Source organism: Leptodactylus fuscus, chromosome 6 (assembly GCF_031893055.1).
Source record: "Leptodactylus fuscus isolate aLepFus1 chromosome 6, aLepFus1.hap2, whole genome shotgun sequence".
Taxonomy (NCBI): Eukaryota; Metazoa; Chordata; class Amphibia; order Anura; family Leptodactylidae; genus Leptodactylus; species Leptodactylus fuscus.
The window spans coordinates 162,901,957-162,925,377 of NC_134270.1; the positions used below are offsets into that span (position 1 = coordinate 162,901,957).

General features: G+C 40.7%; 1 protein-coding gene across 1 annotated transcript; it reads left to right on the forward strand.

Annotated features, from left to right (window-relative positions):
* Positions 1–1,178: 1,178 nt before the first annotated feature.
* On the forward strand, positions 1,179–17,341 carry LOC142209152 (uncharacterized). The gene is made up of 9 exons (XM_075278088.1): positions 1,179–1,222; positions 6,703–6,830; positions 7,514–7,585; positions 12,105–12,173; positions 13,262–13,339; positions 14,475–14,546; positions 14,884–14,955; positions 17,096–17,167; positions 17,274–17,341. The coding sequence occupies exons 1-9, from the start codon at positions 1,179–1,181 to the stop codon at positions 17,339–17,341; spliced, it is 675 nt and encodes a 224-aa protein (XP_075134189.1).
* Positions 17,342–23,421: the final 6,080 nt, after the last annotated feature.

Below are 23,421 nucleotides of genomic sequence, written 5' to 3' on the forward strand. Positions count from 1 at the left end.
TGTAGATATCTCTTGATCTTGCTTCTCTCCATTAAAGGCGTATTCCCATGAACATAATCATATCTATATTTGTAAATAATTAAAAGTTAAACATTTCTGCAGTTATAAGTACTTGAAAATTCTGCAAATTTTTAAAGATTTTCTCTGACTTATCTTAGTGATGACAGTCTGTTGTCTTGATCGGTTGCCAATGTTTACGACCACTAATGCAGAAACTTTCTATGATCTGGGACTTGTCAGGAACCAGCTATGATTTTCTTATTGTCGCTGAGTCATCAGGCAGGGACACTACAAGTATGAGAAGATACCCCAGCCACAATAAGGAAATCATGATGGATTTTCTGACCTTAAAAGTTTGTGCATTCACGGTCGTATCCACTGGCAACCGATCAAGACAACAAGACTGTGACCACAAGATATTTAGAGGAAATCTTTAAAACTCTGCAAAATGTGTAATTACTCATATTTGCAAAAATGTTTAACTTTTGGTTATCTACAAATTAAAAAATAGTTATGTACATGGGAATACCCCTTTAAGGCCAGATCCATATGCTCTGTATGGAGGGAGGCGATGTGAGTGTTAACTAAGTGATCTAACTCTCAGTTAGATTATTGTACTTGTGTAGGGTAACAACAGCTATGGTCCTCAATCCAGACATACCACACAATGTGTCCCATGGAATAATAAGCGTGGCAAGCTGTATGCCAAAATGTCCCTAACCTCCTCCTGGTGTGAAATGCTTGATAATGTCCTGACTCATTTCCAGTGTTCCAGGGGAACAAGAAAAGGTTTACTGGTAGTCACTTGTGAATCCTGTAATTTATATGTTTTATGCTGTTTCCCTTTATGGATGGTATGTACCTTAACATGGACTGTAGTAGTGTGGCTAGAAAAAGATAAATGGAACAGCCCGCTGACTTCTGGTGGGAGAAAGAGCTCCTCAGTTTCACCTTTCTCCAGGGTTAGGAGAGGAATTACCGTAGTTAGCTGAAGTACTTCGTGCATGCAGGAAGATAATGTCCATTATGTTGTTTACATTGATGTCAATGGGAACAGACACAGACTCAATCTGTGTTTGTTGCTCTGCCACAGCCAGTATCCATTTCTGTTAGCCTATGACGGATCACCCTTAGGCCTGGTTCACATCTACGTTCGGTAATCCGTTTGGCAAGTCCATATGGTGACCCCCTCCGAATGGACTATCGAACGCATTGGAAAGCGGTATGCAGTGAAAGCACATGGACCCCACAGACTATAATGGGGTCCATTTGCTTTCCGCGCGGTGACAAACAAACCATATGGACAGGAAAGCAGATCGTGAAGTACTTTTTGGATTCCTGAACGCAGATGTGATCTAAGCCTTAGTTAGGCCACCCAAGCCTGGTGGCCTCAATTCAGTTAAGCACCTCCAAGGTGTAAGAAACAAAGAAGAACTTCAGAGCTATGCTGTCTAGCATTCTTGTTGAAATTTAAATCCTGCAGTTGGAATATAGTAGCAGGTAGTTTTTTGGGAAAACATAAAGAGATAAATTACAAACATTGGAGAGAATACCAAAGGATTTGGGGTCTCAATGTAGGGCCCATTGTACGAAAGCTGGGTTGGCATTCTAGGTAATGGGTCATCCAGCAAACATGACCCAAAACATACTTAAAAAAAAAGCACCAAAAATGGTTGGAAACAAAGGGCTGCAGAGTTCTGAAGTGATTAACAATGAGTCCAAATCTAAATCTCGTTGATCACCAGTGTAGAGATCTTAATATTGCTGTTGGGAGAAGAGAAGGCGCCCCCCAAATATGAGAGATCTAGAGCAGTCTGCAAAATAAGAGTAAAGAAGTGAAGAATTTAAGCAGACAGGTGTAAGAAACTTGATGGTTATAGGAACTGATTGATTTAAGTTATTTTTTCCAAAGACTGTGCAAACAAATATTAACCCCTTCCCGACATGCACCGTAATAGTACGGCGCATGTCGGGTCTGTAACTATGGGGACCGCCCGGGAGCCGGGCGGCCGTCATAGCCGCCGGGTGTCTACTGCTTTAAGCAGTAGACAACCGGCTCTAATGCCTCCGATCGGTCCCCGCCGCCATTTTGCCCGGGATCGCCGGCTCCTGGAGCATGCTCCAGGGCCGACGTCATGTTGCCATGACAGCCGGGAGCCTGTACAAGGCTCCCAGGCTTGTCTGCAAATTCTCTCTTTTGCAGGCTGGTCTATGCAGCCTGTAAAAGAGAGGATGATTTTTTGCAATGCATTGCAATGCATTAGCATTGTAATGCATTGCATTAGTGATCAGACCCCCTGGGTTCAACACCCCTAGGGGGTCTAATAAATGCAAAAAAAAAAAAAATAAATAAAAAAATATAAAAAAATATAAAAAGTATTAAAAGTTCAAATCACCCCCCTTTCCCTAGAACACATATAAAAGTAGTTAAAAACTGTGAAACATATACATGTTAGGTATCCCCGCGTCCGAAATCACCCGCTCTACAAATCTATAAAAATATTTTTCCTGTTCGGTAAACGCCGTAGCGGGAAAAATAGTCAAAAGTGCCAAACCGCCGTTTTTTCACTGTTTTGATTCTGATAAAAATTTGAATAAAAAGTGATCAAAGCAATAACATTTCCCGAAAATTGTAGAACTAAAAAGTACACCCGGCCCCGCAAAAAAAAGACGCCCTATGCATCCCCATACACTTACGTATAAAAAAGTTACGGCGACTTTTAGAAAAAAATTTTTTTAACACAGATTTGGATTTTTTTTAAGGGGTCAAAATGTAAATAAAACCATATAAATTTGGTATCCCCGGAATCGTAACAAAACACAGAATACAGGGGACATGTCATTTTGGTTGCACAGTGAACGCCGTAAAACCAAAGCCCGTAAGAAAGTCGCAGAAATGCATTTTTTCTTCAAATCCACCCCATTCTGAATTTTTTTCCTGCTTCCCAGTACATTATATAGAATAATTAATGGTGGCATCATGAAGAAAAATTTGTCCCGCAAAAATTAAGACCTCATATGGCTCTGGGAGCGGAGAAATAAAAAAGTTATGGGGTTTAGAAGGAGGGGAGTCAAAAACGAAAATCAAAAAATGCCATCGGCGGGAAGAGGTTAAGTTGAGAGTGACAGTTAGTTTCTTTGGCCTATTTTTGGAGTTTTGTGTGAAATTATATCATTGTTGGCTTTTTTCTTTTTTTGTTGTTCCAATACACACAAGTGAAATAAATATGTTTATAACAAAACACATGTAATTGCAATAAATTTCTGGAAGAGATACTTTATTTTCTGGAAAAATTTCAGGAGTGCCAACATTTACAGCCATGACTGTAGATTATTGAATCTCCAGTAAAGAACTCTGTGTCATTCGCATTGTTAGTTACTGACTCCTGAATCTTAATCCTGCACCTACACCATCAGGGGTCATTCACACGGAGTAATGAGGCGCTGATTCTGGCACAATAACTCACATAAGAATCAGCGCTGTAAAACAGAATCCCATTTACTTCAATGGGTTCCGTTTAACGTGTGTGACACATTGAAATCAATGGGTTAAAAAGCCTCCCATTGATTTCAATGTGTTACGCGCGTTAAACGGAACCCATTAAAGTCAAGGGGATTCTGTTTTGCAGCGCTGATTCTTATGTGAGTTATCGTGCCAGAATCAGCGCCGTGTTACCCCGTGTGAATGCCCCCTCAAGGGCACCCAAAGCACCATCAAGCTGTAAAAAAATACCATGGGATGTGCCCCGGGAACCAACTGCACTAACATTCACTATGCAGAACCTCTCATTACTGCACCACCCAGGAGAATGCCAGAGGTCCTGGTAGAGACTATAGAATCTGTGAACCCTGCTGGGACAAACTACTAATCCCATCCTCTTTGCACTTTTTCACTGGGTTTCTGCATATTATTATTATTTTTATTATTATTGTTTATTTATTTATATAGCACCATTAATTCCATGGTGCTGTACATTATTATATTAATCCCATGGTGCTTTACATTTGGGGGTTTACATACAATACACAAAATATACAGGTAGATATAATACTAACAATGACTGGCTGGCACAGTGGGGTAGAGGGCCCTGCCCGCGAGGGCTTACAATCTATGGGGGATGGGGGGAGAGACAAAAGGAGAGGGGGAGACTGTACAGATGGCAGTGCGGTGATAGTGTTATTGGGGGGTGTAGGCCTTCCTGAATAGGTGAGTCTTCAGGGCCTTCTTGAATCCTGTGATTGTGGGGATCAGTCTTATGTGTCTTGGTAGGGAGTTCCAGAGTATGGGAGATGCACGGGAGAAATCTTGGAGGCGGTTGTGTGAGAAGCGGATGAGAGCAGAGCGGAGTAGGAGGTCATTGGGGGATCGGAGGTTACGTGTGGGCAGGTAGTGGGAGATTAGGTCCGAGATATATGGAGGGGCCAGGTTGTGGATGGCTTTGTATGTTAGTGTTAGTAGCTTGAACTCAATTCGCTGGGCTATAGGTAGCCAGTGGAGGGACTGGCAGAGGGGAGCAGCTGATGAAGATCGGGGGGAGAGGTGAATTAAACGAGCAGCACAGTTTAAGGTGGACTGGAGGGGGGCGAGGGTGTTAGCTGGGAGTCCATGGAGAAGGGTGTTGCAGTAATCTAATCGGGAGATTATGAGGGATTGGACGAGCATCTTGGTAGTTTCAGCGGTGAGGAATGAGCGGATTCGATGGATGTTCTTGAGCTGGAGGCGGCAGGAGGTGGTGAGGGTTTGAACGTGTGACTTGAAGGATAGGTCAGAGTCCAGGGTTATCCCAAGACATCGGGCGTGTGAGACAGGGATAAATGTGGTTCTGTTAACTTTGATAGATGGGTCAGGTGGAGGGGCCACATTGGGTGGGGTGAAAATGATGAACTCCATTTTCTCCATGTTCAGTTTGAGAAAGCGGGAGGAGAGGAAGGAGGCTACGGCCGCTAAACAATCTGGAACTCTGGCCAGCAGGGAGGTAATGTCTGGTTCAGAGATTTGGGTGTCGTCGGCATAGCAGTGGTACTGAAAACGATGAGATTCTATGAGTTGGCCTAGGCCAAGGGTGTAGATGAACAGGAGGGGTCCTAGGACGGAGCCTTGGGGGACACCTACAGAGAGAGGGCGAGGTGAGGAGGTGGTGTGCGAGTGGGAGACGCTGAATGTGCGGTCAGTGAGGTATGAGGAGATCCAGGAGAGGGCCAGGTCTGAGATACCAAGGGATGAGAGAATTTCTAACAGGAGGGAGTGGTCAACTGTGTCAAAGGCAGAGGAGAGGTCAAGGAGGACAGAGTAATGGCGCTTGGCTTTGGTGGTTAGAAGGTCATTGGTCAGTTTCAGTGGAGTGCCGGGGTCTGAAGCCTGACTGAAGTCTGTCAAAGAGCAGACTTCACATTTATGCTATTGTTTCCCTGCCCCCCATATTCCTCTCTCTTACAGACTGCTCCAGATGTGTTGCCTTTTACAGACTGCTCCTGATGTCTCTTCTCTTACAGACTGCTCCTGATGTTTCTCCTCTTACAGACTGCCCCTGATGCCTCTCCTCTTACAGACTGCTTCTGATGTCTCTCCTATTACAGACTGCTCCTGATATCTCTCCTCTTATAGACTGCTCCTGATGTCTCTCTTACAGACTGCTCCTGATGTCTCTCTTCTTACAGACTGCTCCTGATGCCTCTCCTCTTACAGACTGCTCCTGATGTCTCTCCTCTTACAGACTGCTCCTGATGTCTCTCCTCTTACAGACTGCTCCTGATGTCTCTTCTCTTACAGACTGCTCCTGATGTCTCTCCTCTTACAGACTGCTCCTGATGTCTCTCCTCTTATAGACTGCTCCTAATGTCTCTCTTCTTATAGACTGCTCCTGATGCCTCTTCTCTTACAGACTGCTCCTGATGTCTCTTCTCTTACAGACTGCTCCTGATGTCTCTCCTCTTACAGACTGCTCCTGATGTCTCTCCTCTTATAGACTGCTCCTAATGTCTCTCTTCTTATAGACTGCTCCTGATGCCTCTTCTCTTACAGACTGCTCCTGATGTCTCTCCTCATACAGACTGCTCCTGATGTCTCTCCTCTTACAGACTGCTCCTGATGTCTCTTCTCTTACAGACTGCTCCTGATGTCTCTTCTCTTACAGACTGCTCCTGATGTCTCTCCTCATACAGACTGCTCCTGACGTCTCTTCTCTTACAGACTGCTCCTGATGTCTCTTCTCTTACAGACTGCTCCTGATGTCTCTCCTCTTACAGACTGCTCCTGATGTCTCTTCTCTTACAGACTGCTCCTGATGTCTCTCCTCTTACAGACTGCTCCTGATGTCTCTCCTTTTACAGACTGCTCCTGATGTCTCTCCTCATACAGACTGCTCCTGATGTCTCTTCTCTTACAGACTGCTCCTAATGTCTCTCTTCTTATAGACTGCTCCTGATGTCTCTCCTCTTATAGACTGCTCCTGATGTCTCTCCTCTTACAGACTGCTCCTGATGTCTGTCCTATAACAGACTGTTGCCCCCACATATTGTGAGATAACTGATCAGTGGAGAGTGTGTACTGTGTGTTACATAAAGTTGGAGCCATCCCTGCCTGGAGTGTAAAGTTTATTTTTAAACCATTGTTGATTCTCATTTTCTCGAATGTTTTATGTAGTTTTAATTTAGTTTAAGTTATAATTGTTTGTCTTCTTTTTTAATCTTTTCCTGTGTAAGAGATGACAATGTACTAGTCATATGTATTACTGTTTATGTGAAACCTCTAGGATCTGAAGACGTCACCACAGAAAGCAATGATGATGAAGAAAAGGAATATTCTTCCTCTCCTAGAGCTTCCTATAAAGGTAATTGAGCTATGACACCTGGGAGTGACGGTATTACAATGGAAGGAATACAATTGGGGATAATAGGGTTGGATTATCTCAGAGAGGATCCTACCCAGTTAGTGGATATCATGAGTTATAGAAAATGTCAGTATGAAATATTTTCTACTGTGTCTCTACCTAACATTACACATGGTCTGCTTGAGCTTACCAAGTATACTCAAAAGAGGACATGGTAGTAAGAGGAAGGGTCAGTGAAACAGAGGGTCTTGAGGTGGATCGATGAGGTTAGGTAGACTGAGTCTGATTAGGGACTAGGAGACATGTTTTAGGACACAGCAAGAGGCTCCCTGATCTAGACAAGCCCCATAATGTTCATCTGTAAGAAGATGAAGATGATTTACATTGTCAATTTACCCAAGAATACATTGGACACATCTGTGCAACAAAATACATGTGGACAAGGCACCATTTTTGGCACACACCAGTTTTGCACAAAAATTGCAACAACCCATTTCCATTGCTCATGCTACTCTTAAAATACCTTGGACACACATCTGACACCAGTGAGCCACACATTAGAACCTGCTCATAATAATCCAGTCTTATTGAATACACGAGTTGTGTTGACTCCCTGACTCCGGGTCATTCAGCACTTATGTGGAAAAGAACTGTATCTGACAGATGTGATTTCTCTTCTACAGAACCCAACAAAGAAAAAGAAAGAAACAAAAGGAAGGAAAATCCCAAAGAAAGAAAAGCAATGTCTCCTGAGAGTAAGTGTAGAGAAAATTATTTAGAATAATATTACTACCGATGATAATGGCTTATAATAAAAATGGCGTCAAGGGCATGAGCAATGCTATGAGAACGCCATTTTTAAGTTGTTAATAATTGTGAAAATACAATTGTGTGGGACATGGCAGAGCAAACTGATCATACCGTATCTGAAAATTGACAGTGTTCTATAATAAAATTGATAAACGCTGCTTGGTCATAGATATTGAGGTTCTAGATGTTCAAATTATCACAATGAAATAAGTCAAGACAATCAAATGCAAAGATCTCAAGATGGAAGTGAGCAGAATGTGGAGCACTAAAGTCAGAACTGTGTCTGCAGTGATTGTAGGTCTCATTACCACCAGAAAAGCTTTCAAATAGATTCTTTGAGAGTTTCCCAAGTAAAATTGCCCATGAGGATCACTCTTATGGCAAACGGATATATCCTTAGAAACGTATTGAGTGAATCGAGTCGTTACTAGCTGGGTTTCATTGAAATATTATAAATTGTGTGGATTTTAAAAACAAACAAATGGCGATTTGTCATGGACAAACTAAAATGGACACCTCCACATTGCGCAGAAAAAAATACAGGAGATTCATGTGTTTTGTGAGTCACAGTGACATTCTAGCAGTACCTTATATCACCTGACAATCCCTTAGCCAATAAAAATTGGTAGGTAGACACCTTACAATGCTAATGTCATAGACTATTGTGACAGGACCAGGGGCAAAGTGGTAGAAGGAGTGTACAATTCTCCCAGGGTCCCGTCATATACGTTCTAGATGCAGCTGAGAATGGCTTGTTGTGGCTTAGGAGAGTGTGGGAAGGTAATGGGAGGGGAAACGTGAGTGATGCACTCAAATCTCCCTGCCCTGTACCCGCCCACACTCTCTTAAGCCACAACAAGCCCTGCCTTCTCCCAGCATCAGTAACACTAGCCTAGGGAGGCGGGGGTGCCTACGGCACTCTGCGGCATGTGAATAACAGAGGAGAAGACAGATAACGACCGCTGTTGGCGGAATAGGATTGTTTTTAAAATCGGATTTTTGATCATTAAAAAATCCCATTGACTTGCATTAGGATCAGAATTGGGATCGGATGGAAAATGATCGGAAATCGGATTTTAAAAACGATCCTGAAATCTCAAGATCGGCTCAACCCTAGTCAAAAACCCTCTTTGTTGCTCTGATTCTCTCGTCTTCACTATTGCGATTTTCTTCTACGGTAGTTGGGCTTCCTATTACTAAACACTCCTCACTACAATCTGTCCTGAATGCAGCCGCCAGACTCATCTTTCTGTCAAACCAGTACACAGACGCATCTACCTTGTGTTAGTCGATGTCTCATCACTGTCTACAACCTTAATACATTTAGACTTGCATCCTCTGTTATCCAAACATTCCACTCCCATCTCCAAGACTTTTCTCAAGCTGCACCAGTGCTCTGGAATGCTTTACCCTGCACAATTCAATTAATCCCCAAATACAGCAGCTTCAAAACTGCCCTAAAATCACATCTGTTTGGTCAGGCTTTTCACATGACCTGATCACCGTGTAGTGTGCAGAGATGTAGAGCAATAACACTTTTTATCCCTCCTCCCCTGTTCCTCTATATAGAAGTTACACTGTACTCCTTGCATTTAGTATCTGTATATTCCCAGACCCTGGCTGGTGATGGCTCATACAGCTTCAGATACATAACTTTTTCTATTAAAAGATTGCTGGACCATTGTAGCAAACAAGCCCTCTGACCTCTTGTGTCCCCCTACCTCCTCATAGAATTTAAGCTCTTGTGAGCAGGGCCCTCACTCCTATTGTTCAATATGTTTATTTCTTTGTCACATTGTACGGAATACGTTGGCACTATATAAATAAAGTTTTTTACTATTATTATTATTAGACCAAGAGTAAAAGCCCTCACATGTGTGTGTCTGTTATATCTAATAAGGAAATTGTTTGTTTTTGTACCATGTTAGCCAGTGGGTTGGAAATATAAAAACAAAAAACTTTAGAGTCTTCAGTAGTTGGTACCTTTTTTAATGACTAACTAATAATGATGACAGATTACAACGTTTCGAAGCTCTGGGCTTCTTCTTCAGGTATATCTAAAAACAATTTCTGAAGGCTGCATATTTATGTACAAAAGGACACTTGGGAATGTAATTCTAGGAGGAAGGGTGGAAGAAGGTTATTGGTTATGCAACTAAACAATTCATCAGTATGTAATGTTCTTATCAATTCAGAGAGTGCCTTTTATGGCTGTCTCAGTTCAGTGATTTCTGTAGGATGCCATGAACACATGTGACAGATTCATCCCTTTCTGCAATGTTTGAAGCAGGGTCATAAACTTGTACTCATAAATCCGTCTCTCTTTCCTGGATTTAAAGTTCCCCCTTAAAACCAAAATTTTCATGTCATTGGTGATATTATGATCTTCATTGCTGAAATGTTTTGACACGGGAAGGTCCATTCTTTGTTCTCTAATTGTATGGCGATGTGAATTCATCCGAATTCTAAGCTTTTGACCTGTCTCTCCAACATACATCTTTTCAGTGGAACATTTGGTCCATATTATTAAATACACTACATTAGGTGTGTTACAGGTGAACGTACCTGGGATTTTATATTCCCTGTTAGAGTTTGGTATCTCTATCCTGTCAGTGATCAATATGTGAGGGCAGGTTTTGCACCTTTTCTGTCCGCATGGAAATGTTTCCGTGTTAGTTGGAGATGACAGTGAGCTGCTAATAACCATATTCCAGAGGTTTGGTGACTGTCTATAGCACAGCAGAGGGGGGTCTGGAAATATGGATGTTAGACGGTGGTCTTTTTGCAGTAGTGGATGTAATATGCATGTGATTCCTCTCAGCATCTCCAGGTGTGGGTTATATGTGACGACCAGGGGCAGATTGTTTTCTTGTTTGGTATTGTATTTTAATAACTCTGATCTTGGTATTCTGGTGGCCCTGGTGATTTGGTTTTCAATTGTTCTTGGATGGTAACCCTGCCTCAAGAATGTGTTTTTGAGGCCTCCAAGGTGTTTGTCTCTATCTGCAGGGTCTGAACATATGCGATGATATCGGATGGCCTGACTGTAGGCAATGGAGTTCTTTATGTGTTTAGGATGAAAGCTATCCCATCTTAGGTAGGTAGGGCGGTCAATTGGTTTCCTATACAGTGATGTTTCAATTTTGTTGCTCTGTATCTTGATGACAGTGTGCAGGAAATTTATTTCAGAGAAGGAGTAATTGAGCGTCAGGTTGATGGTGGGATGTAACTGGTTGAATTGTTCATGGAAAGTTTTCAGCTGATGTTCAGACCCAGTCCAAATGATTAGGATATCGTCAATGAAGCGATAGTAGGCCCAGGGCCTAGTGGTGCAAATGGATAAGAAGTCACTCTCAAGCTTGGCCATGAAAAGATTAGCGTACTGTGGCACCATTTTACTCCCCATTGCGGTGCCAGTCTGCTGTAGATAGATGCAGTCACCAAAAGAAAAGTAATTGTGGGTGAGGATGAATTTTGTGAGTTTCACCACCGATTCAGCGTTCATACCTCGCTTTTCCATGAAAAACTAGCAGGCATATACACGTCCTGGTGTGGGATGTTGAAGTACAAGGATTCTACATCCATGGTGGCCAGGATGGTTCCCTCTGGGAGAGGACCTATAGTGGATAGTTTATTTAATAGGTCTGTGGTGTCCTGAAGGTAGCTGGATGTATCCTTCACTAAGGGTTTAAGAGTACCCTCCACCCATCCAGAAATCTGTTCAGTCAGGCGGCCAACACATGAAATGATCGGTCTCCCTGGGTTCCTAGATTTGTGCAGTTTTGGAAGCATATAAAAGGTTCCTGTCCTTGCTAGTATGAGGCCGCTTAGACTTTCTGCTCCATCTCTGAACTGATAAGAACATTACAAACTGATGAATTGTTTATTTGTATGTACCAATAACCTTCTTCCACCCTTCCTCCTAGAATTCTATTCCTGAGTGTCTTTTTGCACATAAATATGCATCCTTCAGAAATTGTTTTCAGATATACCTGAAGAAAAAGCCCAGAGCTTCGAAACGTTGTAATCTATCATCATTATTAGTTAGCCATTAAAAAAGGTATCAACTACTGAAGACTCAAGTTTTTTGTTTTTATGTTATATCTTATAAAACAAGTTTAATACAGTTTTGTGATGTCAATAAGATCCTCTACAGGCTACAAAGCACATCACATTCACTGGCTACACACAGTATACAGAGTAACACAGTCATGTTTGCTTTTTTGTTGGTCATGTGTCCCACTGTGTTATAAAGAATAGTTTAGTACGGTGGTAGCCTGTGTAAAATGTAGTAAATGTTCTCAATAAAAGAAAGATATGAGCAGTCCTGCAGTTCTGATACCTTGTAATGGATAACTGAAATAAAAGCTGTTACAAGGCGAGATCTGCAGATCACTCAGGTCTCTTCATCAGCACTTATGTGGAGTAGAACAGAATCTTACAGAACTGATTTCTCTTCTTCAGAAACCTACAAAGAAAAAGAAAGAAACACAAGGAAGGAAAATCACAGACGAAGATCAAGATCTACTGACAGTAAGTGCAGAGATAATATTACATTACATAATAATAACATTCTGAGCTTCCACAATGTATCCTGTGGAAAGTGAGAATTAATCTGAGTGATTAATGTAGCTCAATCTAGGGAATTGATGCAACTTGAGAAATGTCTTGGAGATGACAGTAGAACAATTAGATAATGAAGAATGTTAGAGTTATTTCTCTGCTAGGATGTAGAACCTACTATAGAGATACTGAGAAAAGCCAAGCTCATGTGTGTACTGTGTTATAATTCGGTTCTTGTTAAGTGACACTGATCATACAGTATGAGGAGGTGAAGATTACGAAGATCTACTGAAAATAAGTGCAGAGAAAGGAAATGATGATAAAATAATAATAAGCTTGTGTGTGTACTGTGTATTATAATGCAGTTCCTATTATGTGAAATTGATCATACAGTGTAGGGAAGTGGAGATAATGATGAATGTGTAGGGAGAGGATAATGATGAATTTGCATTACAAGGGATGCCAATCTGAGTCTCATCATACTACAGAGTTTGCGAAAAAAGACTAGTAGCTATTTCCTCAGGATTTCCAAGTCAACTCATGAAGTTTCTGCAGTTTTCAGGGCTCCTATACAGATCTAATCAACGGCTGAGGAGGGATATTTAGACCCTGTTCCTACTCACCCAGCTGCCTGTTATTAGTTTGTACTTCTGTGTGGCTCCTTTACCCTTTGTGTTGGATAACTGGGTTTCTGATCTTTGGCTTTTTACTGAATATTCACTTGTCTTCTGATTTTGGCCCTGACTTTACCTCTCACATTGAATTTTTGGCTTGTAAATATTCACTCTTCAGCTTCATTCCTCTGCTTTGATCCGCTTTTTGAGTTTGTTGAGCGTTCTAGTTTTACTAGTTTTATTGGTGATAACCAGTGTCCAAATTAAGCACAAGTTCATCTGGCTTTGTGGTTTATGCAGGGCATCTAGTTTTCAGTTCTGTGTGAGATTTAAATACCCTGTTCTACCACTCTCTGTTGTCAGCCAGTTGTTGCAAATTTTTAAATTTGCTCCAGTGACAATATTATAACCCCTGTTTTATTACTGTTTATGTGGTACTTCTAGGATATAAAGATGTCACCATGGAAGGCTATGATGATGAAGAACAGAGATATTCTTCCTCTGCTAAATCTTACAATGAAGGTAATGGAGCTATGACACCCGGGAGTGATATGCCCGGTATTATAATGGATGGAATATCATTGGGGATAAGTGGGTTGGATTTCTTTATAGAGGATCACACCAGTAGTGCTGCCATCATACATCAGATGATAATACTGATGACATATATGACATCAGGTGCTGATGGCTGCCATGACTGAGAGGACAATAGACTGATATATAGTGATAGATACACACCACATACTAGGAGATGTATTACATGAACAATTAGTTATTACCTAATCTGCACCTACCTCAATATTTTTCACCACACATCAAATGTCATGACACATCACCTGCTTAACCTTACCAAGTATAATTATAAGAGGACATGGTAGTAAGAGGCAGGGTCAGTGAGTCAGAGGGTCCTGGGATGGATCGATGAGGTGAGATAGACTGAAGTCTGATTAGGGACTAGGAGACGTGTCCTACTAGGAGACATAGAAAGAGGTTTCCTAATCGAGGCAAGCTCCGTAATACTCAGATGTAAGAAGATGAAGATGATTTGCATTGAAAATTTACCCAAGAATACATTGCATACATCTATGCCACAAAAAAATGTGTCAACAAGGCACCATTTTTGGTATACAGCAGTTTTGCACAAAAATTGCAACAACCAATTTCCATTGTTCACAATGCTATAAAAAATTTTTGGACACACATCTGGCACCAGTGGACCTGAATATAAAAATCCGGAATTGATATCTAGAGTTAATAATACTATTAGGCTGGAGAGGGGCGTATATATACAAAGACAGGCCCAAACTAAATTTGAAAAAATTTGGGGAGCATGGTTGGACACACCTGGCCTTCCCTCCCTGTCTCTGATTAGGAACAGATCTCTCACTTCAACTTTCTCTGTTTCCTTGATCCCCTGAGTGCTATTCTTTACATGGAAATCAAAGGAGGTTCAGGAGATTTAGCGGGGGGTCCTAATGGACTCCCCCCCTCCCTCTTTATATGTCGGATTGTGTCTCCATATTTACTTTGAATTGTTATTGTGTTGCTGTTGTGTTTGATTTTATGTAAAGAAAAATTTGTTAATAAAAATTATCTGATTAAAAAAAAATAAAATCCAGTCTTATTGAATGTAACAGATGTGATTTCTATTCTACAGAATCCAACATAAGAAAAGAAGTAAACACAAGGGAAGAAAATCACAAAAAAAGAAAAGAAAATTCTCCTGGAAGTAAGTGTAGAGAAAAGAAATATAATAATGTTACTACTAATGATAATGGTGTATAATATAGCGGTCAAGAGCCTGAGCAATACTATGAGCATGTCATTGTTAGGTTGTTAATATGAATGAAACTACCCAAGAATACATTGAACACATCTATGAAAGAAAAAATGTGTGGACAAGGCACCATTTTTGGTATACAGCAGTTTTGCACAAACATTGCAACAACCCATTTCCATTGTTCACAATACTCTAAAAATTATTTGGACACACATCTGACACTAGCGGACCTACATATAAATATCCAGTATTATTGAATGTAACAGATGTGATTTCTTTTCTACAGAACCCAACAAAGAAAAAGAAAGAAACACCAGAAAGGAAAATCACAAAGATAGAAAAGCAAATTCTCCTAAAAGTAAGTGGAGAGAAAAGAAATTATAATAATATTACTACCAATGACAATGTTGTCTAATAAATATGGCGGTTAAGATCCTGAGCAATGCTATGAGCATGTCATTGTTAGGTTGTTGAATGAATGAAACTACCATCGTGTGAGATATGGCAGTGCAAACAGATCATATCTGAAAATTATCCTGACATTGTGTTCAGTGATAAAACTGTAAACGTTGCTTGGTCAAAGAAATTGCAAATCTAGATGATCAAATCATCACAATGAAAGAAGCAGAGACAATCAGGTGCAAAGCTCTCAAGATGGAAGTGAGCAGAATGTGGAACACTAAAGTCAGAATTGTGACCGCGGTGGTCGGAGTTCTCATTACTTTCAGAAAAGGTTTTGGAAAGAATCTCTGAGAATTTACCATCCATAAAATTGCCCATGAGGTGCAGAAGATCACTGTTATGGCAACCAGACACATCCTTAGAAAAGTATTGGGCTAAGGTCCTCTGTCTCTGGTCAGGTTAAGGCTCTATATCTCAGAAAGATTTGCATCTATAAGCCACCAGCAGAAGGTAATAATAATATTTCAGTGCTGTACAATTTACACCATATGAGAACAGTATTAAAATCCCTTCATTAAGGAGCTTTTCTAGGTCTAATGGCAAGAATATAAAGTTTCTCCTCCCTTCTTCCGTTCTTATGTAAAGGCTTTTTACAATATTTTGGAAGTGTCTGAAGAAATTTTTCCCCATTCATCCAGAAGAGCATTTGTGATGTTAGATGCTGATGTTAGATATTGAAAGCATCCAACTTAACATCACTGTTGTCAATTGGTGATTAATGGGGGTTGAGGTCAGGGATCTGGGAAGTCACTCATGTTTTTCCTCATCAAACTCCCCCAACCATACCTTTATGCCACTTGCACTAGGGGTACAATCATCCTTGAACAGGAAATAAATGTTACTCAAAGTTCTCATAAAATTGGAAAAATTGGAGGTAATAATTGTCTAAAGAGTCGTGGTCTGTTTAAACATTAAGAGTCCCATTCAATGGAATAAAGGTGCTTGGGTTGAATGCTGAAATACACCCCATAGCATTTCTTCTCCTCCACCAAACTTTACAGCTAGCAGGTAACATTCTCCTAGCATTCACCGAACCCAGGCTGTTCCATCAGACCACCAGATAGTGAATTTTGATTGGTCAATGAACAGAACATGTTTCCACTGCTCCAGAGTCCACTGGTGGCATTGTGCTTTACATGGCTCCATCTGAAACATGGCATTGCACACTACACGGCTCCATCTGACAATGGTGGAATATCTAGGAGTAGACATATCTGGCAGTGACTTTTAGCAGTGGTGACTCCAATTATATGTCTAGACTGGATTCAGTGAGCTCCAGAGAACCGGCCACTAATGTCTGTAAAGGCATCTGCAGGGTGAGGTGCTGGATTATATACACTGGGGGGTAATGGCGTGAATGAAACACACTCTAGAACAATACATCTCTCAATATAGCCATATAGTATATTGCCACCATTACATTTCTGTGACTTTTGCTTAGGACTTCAGTTTCTTATAAAACAAGTTTAATACATTCTCATGATATGTCAGTAAGATCCTCAACAGGCTACAAAGCACTCCACATCCACTGGCTACACACATACATACACAGCATACAAAGTCATTTTTGCTTTTTACGCTAAGGCCCCACGTTGCAGAATGGTTGTGTCTTAGGTTGCAGATTTTGCTGTAATTTTTAGAGCCAAAATCAGGAGAGGCTTGAAAATGAATGGAAAATATAAAGGAAGCTCTTATACTTTTTTGTTCTGTTAAATCCACTATTGACTTTCGCTTAAAAAAACACACCAAAATGTGCAACAAAAACGCTACGTTTCCGCAACATGAGGCCTTACCCTTAGTTGGTAATTTGTGCTATTGTGTTATAAAGAAAAGTTTAGTACAGTGTTGGCCTGTGCACAATGTAATATTGTTGTCATTGAGAGAAAGATAAGAGCAGTCCTGCAGTTCTGATACCTTGTAATGGATAACTGAAATAAAAGCTGCTACAAGGCGAGATCTGCAGATCGCTCAAGTCTCTTCATCAGCACTTATGTAGAATAGAACAGAATCTTACAGAACTGATTTTTCTTCTACAGAAACCTACAATGAAGAAGAAAGATACACAAGCAGGGAAAATCACAGACGAAGAAGATCACCATCTACTGAAAGTAAGTGCAGGGAAAGGAAATAATGATAAAATAATAATAACATTCTGAACAATTTGTCCTGTGGATGTCGGGAATTAATCTGATTGATAAGGGTGGCGCAATCCAGAGAACTGGTGCAGCGTGAGAAATTATTTTGAGATGACAGTGGAACAATTACATAATGAAGAATGTTAGACTTAGTTGACTGCTAGGATTGTTTTTGGTCAAACTCTAGAGCAGAAAAGCTTTGTATAGGGGTATTTGGGGCACTAAACTACTTGTCCCTTAGGGCCTGTTAATAGGTTCCCTATAAATAGTAGCAGTGATGTGAAAAGCAAGGCAGCCTTTCCAATAAATCCTGACTTGCCTGCTATTATCTATGATAGTTCTGTACAGAGAGCTGACCTGGATATCTCTTGATCTTACTTCTCGCTAGTAAAAACCAGATCCATAAGCTCTGTATGGAGGGAGACGATGTGTGTTTGTGTGTTTACTAAACGATCTCCCTTTCAGAAAACTGTATCTGTGTAGGGTAACAGCATTTCTGCTGTGCAGAGGATAATGATGAATGTGCACTACAGGGGACACCAATCTGAGTCTCATCATACTCCATTGCTCCCAAGCTTTTTCCTTTAATCCCTGGCACAGACAGATGTAATATTAAGAAAGATATTTGGGACACTTAACCTGCTGTTAGGAATCCCAGTGTGCTAAAAAAGACTAGCTGCTGTTTCCTTAAGGTTTCCAGGCCAACTCATGAAGATCCTACAGTTTTCAGGGCTCTTCTATGCAGATCCACTCAGCAGTTGTGGAGGGATATTTAAACCCTGTTCCTACTGACCTAGCTGCCTGCTATTAGTTTGTACCTCTGTGTGGCTCCTTTACCGTTTGTGTTGGATAACTGGGTTTCTGACCTTTGGTTATTTCCACCATGCATCAAATGTAATGATACATCGCTTGCTCAGCCTTGTCAAGTATAATCAAAAGAGGACCTGGTAGTAAGAGGAAGGGTCATTGAGTCAGAGAGTCTTGGGATGGATCGAGGAGGTGATGTAGACTGAGGTCTGATTAGGGACCAGGAGACGTGTCCTACTAGGAGACATAGAAGAGGAATCCTAAGGGGGCAACACAGTGGCTCAGTGGTTAGCCTTGCAGCGCTGGAGTCCTGAGCCCTGCCAGGAACAACATCTGCAAGGAGTTTGTATGTTCTCCCCGTGTTTGCATGGATTTCCTCCCATTCTACAAAAAGACATACTGATAGGAGGAAAAAAAAAGGACATTGTGATCCCTATATGGGGCTCAAAATCTACATTTAAAAAAAAAAAGAAAAAAAAAGAAAGAGGATTCCTAAATCCAGACAACCCCAATCATACTCAGCTGTATGAAATAGTGATCATGGGAGACTTCAATTACCCTGACATTCATTGGGAAACCCACACAGCCAAGAGTAAAGGCTCCATCAAATTTTTTATCCTCTCTAGCAGACAACTTCATTGCCCAGCTAGTAGAAGAAAACACGAGAGGAACATCCATTTTGGACCTAGTCCTAACCAACAAAGAGCACATGGTTAAGGGACTACAGGTAGCAGGGACACTGGGATTCAGCGATCATGCTATACTTGAGTTTGGGGTTGCAAGAAGAAGAAGACCTGAGAAGACACAGACTTCAAGGCTCGACTTTAGCAGGGCAGACTTCAAGAGCCTGAAGGCAAGGGTTAGCAGAATTCCATGGTGCAAAATTCTTAAGCACAAAAATGCACATGAAGGGTGGGAAATCTTCCGTAGGGAAATCATTAAAGCACAGGAACTAACAATACCTAGAAGGAAGAGAAATGGGAAGCACCTAAAAATATCAGGATGGATGACCAAAAAATTACATAACCTGCTAAAAAGGAAACATACAAAAAGTGTAAGATGGGAACTATACCTAAGGAAGAGTACACAGCAGTCTGCAGACTCTGCAAGACAAGCATCAAAGGAGCTAAGGCTGAACACCAATTGAAGCTTGCAAAAGAGGCAAAGAGTAAGGTAAAAGGATTTTGGGGATATGTTAAAAGCAAAAGAAAAGTGAAGGAGACCATTGGAGTCCTGAAGAATGACAAAGGAGAAACAGTTAACATGGTGGAACAGCAGGTGGAGCTACTAAATTCATATTTTGTATCCGTCTTCTCCCAAGAAACTAATGGAAATATCGACATTAATGGTGATGAAGATGAGGGGAAGGAGGACTCCAAGCTGACTATAAGCGACGGTCTGGTAAGAGAGCACTTAGCCAAGTTACAGGAAACCAAGTCCCCAGGACAAGATGATTTACACCCTAGAGTCCTGAAAGAGATAGCAGAGGAAATAACAGAACCCCTTGCTATAATCTTCAGTAAGTCATGGGAAACAGGAGTGGTCCCTTTAGATTGGAAAAGGGCAAATGTTGTCCCCATCTACAAAAAGGGGAAAAGGGACGATCCAGGAAATTACAGGCCGGTAAGTCTGACCTCGATAGCAGGAAAAATCTTTGAGCAAATTGTCAAGGAACATTTACTTCGGTACCTGGATGGGAAGGCATTAATTAACCAGAGCCGGCACGGCTTTATGACCAATAAATCTTGTCAGACTAACCTGATTTCCTTCTACAACAAAATCACTGAATGGTTGGACCAAGGGAATGTCGTGGACATAGTATATCTTGACTTCAGTAATGCATTTGATAAAGTATCACATAACCTTCTTATTGAAAAAATGATTAAGTATGGCTTTGACAAAAAATCAGTTAGGTGGATTCACAACTGGCTTAATGATCGGGCACAACGAGTAATACTAAATGGCTACACATCGAACTGGAAGAAAGTCAAAAGCGGGGTGCCGCAGGGCTCTGTTCTGGGCCCAGTACTTTTTAATATCTTTATAAATGATCTGGACGATGGAATTATTGGGGAACTCATAAAATTTGCAGATGATACGAAGATAGGAGGAATAGCCAACACTAGAGAGGAGAGAGAATGTATTCAAAAGGACTTAGACACACTGGAACAATGGGCTGAGGCGAACAAAATGGTATTTAACAGGGACAAATGCAAAGTTCTACATCTGGGTAACAGAAATGTAAAAAACATATATAGTATGGGAGGAATAGAACTAAGCATAGGGGAAAAGGACTTGGGCATAATAGTAGATCACAAAGTCAACATGAGCCAACAGTGTGGTGCTGCTGCAAAAAAGGCTAATAAAATTCTGGGATGTATTAAGACAAGCATTGAATCTAGATCAAGAGAGGTCATTATTCCGCTGTACTCTTCCCTGGTCAGACCACACCTGGAATACTGTGTACAGTTCTGGGCGCCTCAATTCAAGAAAGACATCGATATATTGGAGCAAGTCCAGAGAAGAGCAACCAAAATGGTGGAAGGTCTGCAAACCATGTCCTATGAGGAGCGGCTAAAAGAACTGGGATTGTTTAGTTTGCAGAAGAGAAGGCTGAGGGGAGATTTAATAGCAGTCTACAAATATCTGAAAGGTAGTCACAGTGCAGAGGGATCTACCCTATTCTCATTAGCACAAGGAAGTACAAGAAGCAATGGGATGAAACTAAAGGGAAAGAGATACAGATTAGACATTAGGAAAAACTTTCTGACAGTGAGGGTAGTGAGAGAGTGGAATAGGCTGCCACGGGAGGTGGTGGGCGCTCCATCAATGGAAATCTTCAAGCGGAATCTGGATAAACATATAGCTGGGATGATTTAGGAAAACCTGCACTCGCAGGGGGTTGGACCCGATGGCCCTTGAGGTCCCTTCCAACTCTACCATAAGAAAAAAAAAAAAAGATGGGGATCATTTTCGATTACATTTTACCCAAGAATACATTGGACACATCTATACATCAAAAAATGTGTGAACAAGTCACCATTTTTGATACACACCAGTTTTGCCCAAAATTTGAAACAACCCATTTCCATTGTTCACAATACTCTAAAAATTTGGAAACACATCTGACACTTATGAATGGCACTGACTCTTATTGAATGTAACAGATTTGATTTCTCTTCTACAGAACCCAACAAAGAAAAAGAAAGAAACACAAGGAAGGAAAATCACAAAGATAGAAAAGCAAATTCTACTGAAAGTAAGTGTAGAGAAAAAAATATAATAACATTAATACTAATGGCAATGGTGTATAATAAATATGGTGTTCAAGAGCCTGAGCAATACTATGAGCATGTCATTAGGTTGAAAATGTCCCACTACCATCGTGTGGGACATGGCAGTGCAAACAGATCAGACCATATGTGAAAATTGTCCTGACATTGTGTTCAGTGATAAAGTTGGAAAACGCTGCTTGGTCATAGATGTTGCAGTTCTAGATGATCAAATCATCTCAATGATAGAAAAAGAGATGATCAGATGCAAAGACCTGGTGATGGAAGTGAGTAGAATGTGGAGCACTAAAGTCAGAATTGTGTCTGCAGTGGTCGGAGTTCTCATTACCATTAGAAAACTTTTCAAAAAGAATCTCTGAGATCTTGCCCATGAGGTGCAAAAGATCACTGTTATGGCAAACAAACATATCCTTAGAAAAGTATTGGACTGAGCTCCTCTGTCTTTGGTCAGGCCATGGTCCTATATCTCAATATGATATGTATCTATAAGCCACCAGCAGAAGGTAATAATAATATTTCAGTGCTGTACAGTTTACACCATATGAGAACAGTATTGAAATCCCTTCATTAAGGAGCTTTTCTAAATCTAATGACAAAAATATAAAGGAAGCTCTTATACTTCTGCCTTCTGTTAAATCCATTATTGACTTTTGCTTAAAAAAATGCAGCAAAATGTGCAACAAAAAACGCAGCATTTCCACAACATGCGATTTTAGTTGGTAATGTGTGCTATTGTGTTATAAAGAAAACTTTAGTACGGTGTTGGACTGTACACAATATAATATTGTTGTCATTGAGAGAAAGATAAGAGCAGTCCTGCAGTTCTGATACCTTGTAATGGATAACTGAAATAAAAGCTGCTACAAGGCGAGATCTGCAGATCGCTTCATCAGCACTTATGTGGAATAGAACAGAATCTTACAGAACTGATTTCTCTTCTACAGAAACCTACAGAGAAAAAGAAAGAAACACAAGCAGGGAAAATTACAGACAAAGAGGATCACCATATACTGAAAGTAAGTGCATAGAAAAGAAATTATGATAACATTCTGAACAATATGTCCTGTGGATGGCAGGAATTAATCTGATTGATAAGGGTGGTGCAATCCAGAGAACTGGTGCAGCATGAGAAATGTCTTGGAGATGACAGTGGAACAATTAGATCATGAAGAATGTTAGACTTAGTTCACTGCTAGGATGTAAAACCTACTATAGAGATACAGCAGAACCAAGCTCTGTATGAACGAAGGTGATGTGTCATCTCCCTCTCATTTAGAGGACTGTACCTGTGTAGGGTAACAGCACTTATGCTGTGCAGAGGATAATGATAAATGTGCACTACAAGGAGCATCAATCTGAGTGTCATCGTACTGCATCGCTCCCAAGCTTTTTCTTTTTATTCCTGGCACAGACAGATGTAATATTAAGAAAAATATTTGAGACACTTAACCTGCTGTTAGGAATTCCAGTATGCTAAAAAAGACTAGCTGCTGTTTCCTCGAGGCTTCCAGGCCAACTCATGAAGTTTCTGCAGTTTTCAAGGCTCTCCTATGCAGATCCAATCATCAGCTGAGGAGGGATATTTAGACCCTGTTCCTGCTCACCCAGCTGCCTGCTATTAGTTTGTACTTCTGTGTGGCTCTTTTACCCTTTGTGTTGGATAACTGGTTTTCTCACCTTTGGCTTTTTACTGAATATTCACTTGTCTACTGATTTTGGCTCTGACATCACCACTCAGATTTTGGCTTGTAGACATTCACTCTTCAGATTCATCCCTCTGCTTTGACCTGTCTTGTGAGTTTGTTGAGTAGTCTAGTTTGGTTTAAGTAATTAGAGCATTTATTTCTTATACTAGTTTCATTGGTCATAATTAGTGTCCAAACTCATTACAAGTGCATCTGGATTTGTGTTTGGTGCACGGGATCTATTTTTCAGTTCTGTGTGAGATTTAAATACCTTGTTCTACTACTCTCTGTTGTCAGCCAGTTGTTGCAAATTTTTAAATTTGCTCCAATATTATAATCCCCATTTTATTACTGTTTATGTGGTACTTCTAGGATATGAAGATGGTCCCATGGAAGGCTATGATGATGGGGAACAGGGATATTCTTCCTCTGATAAATCTTA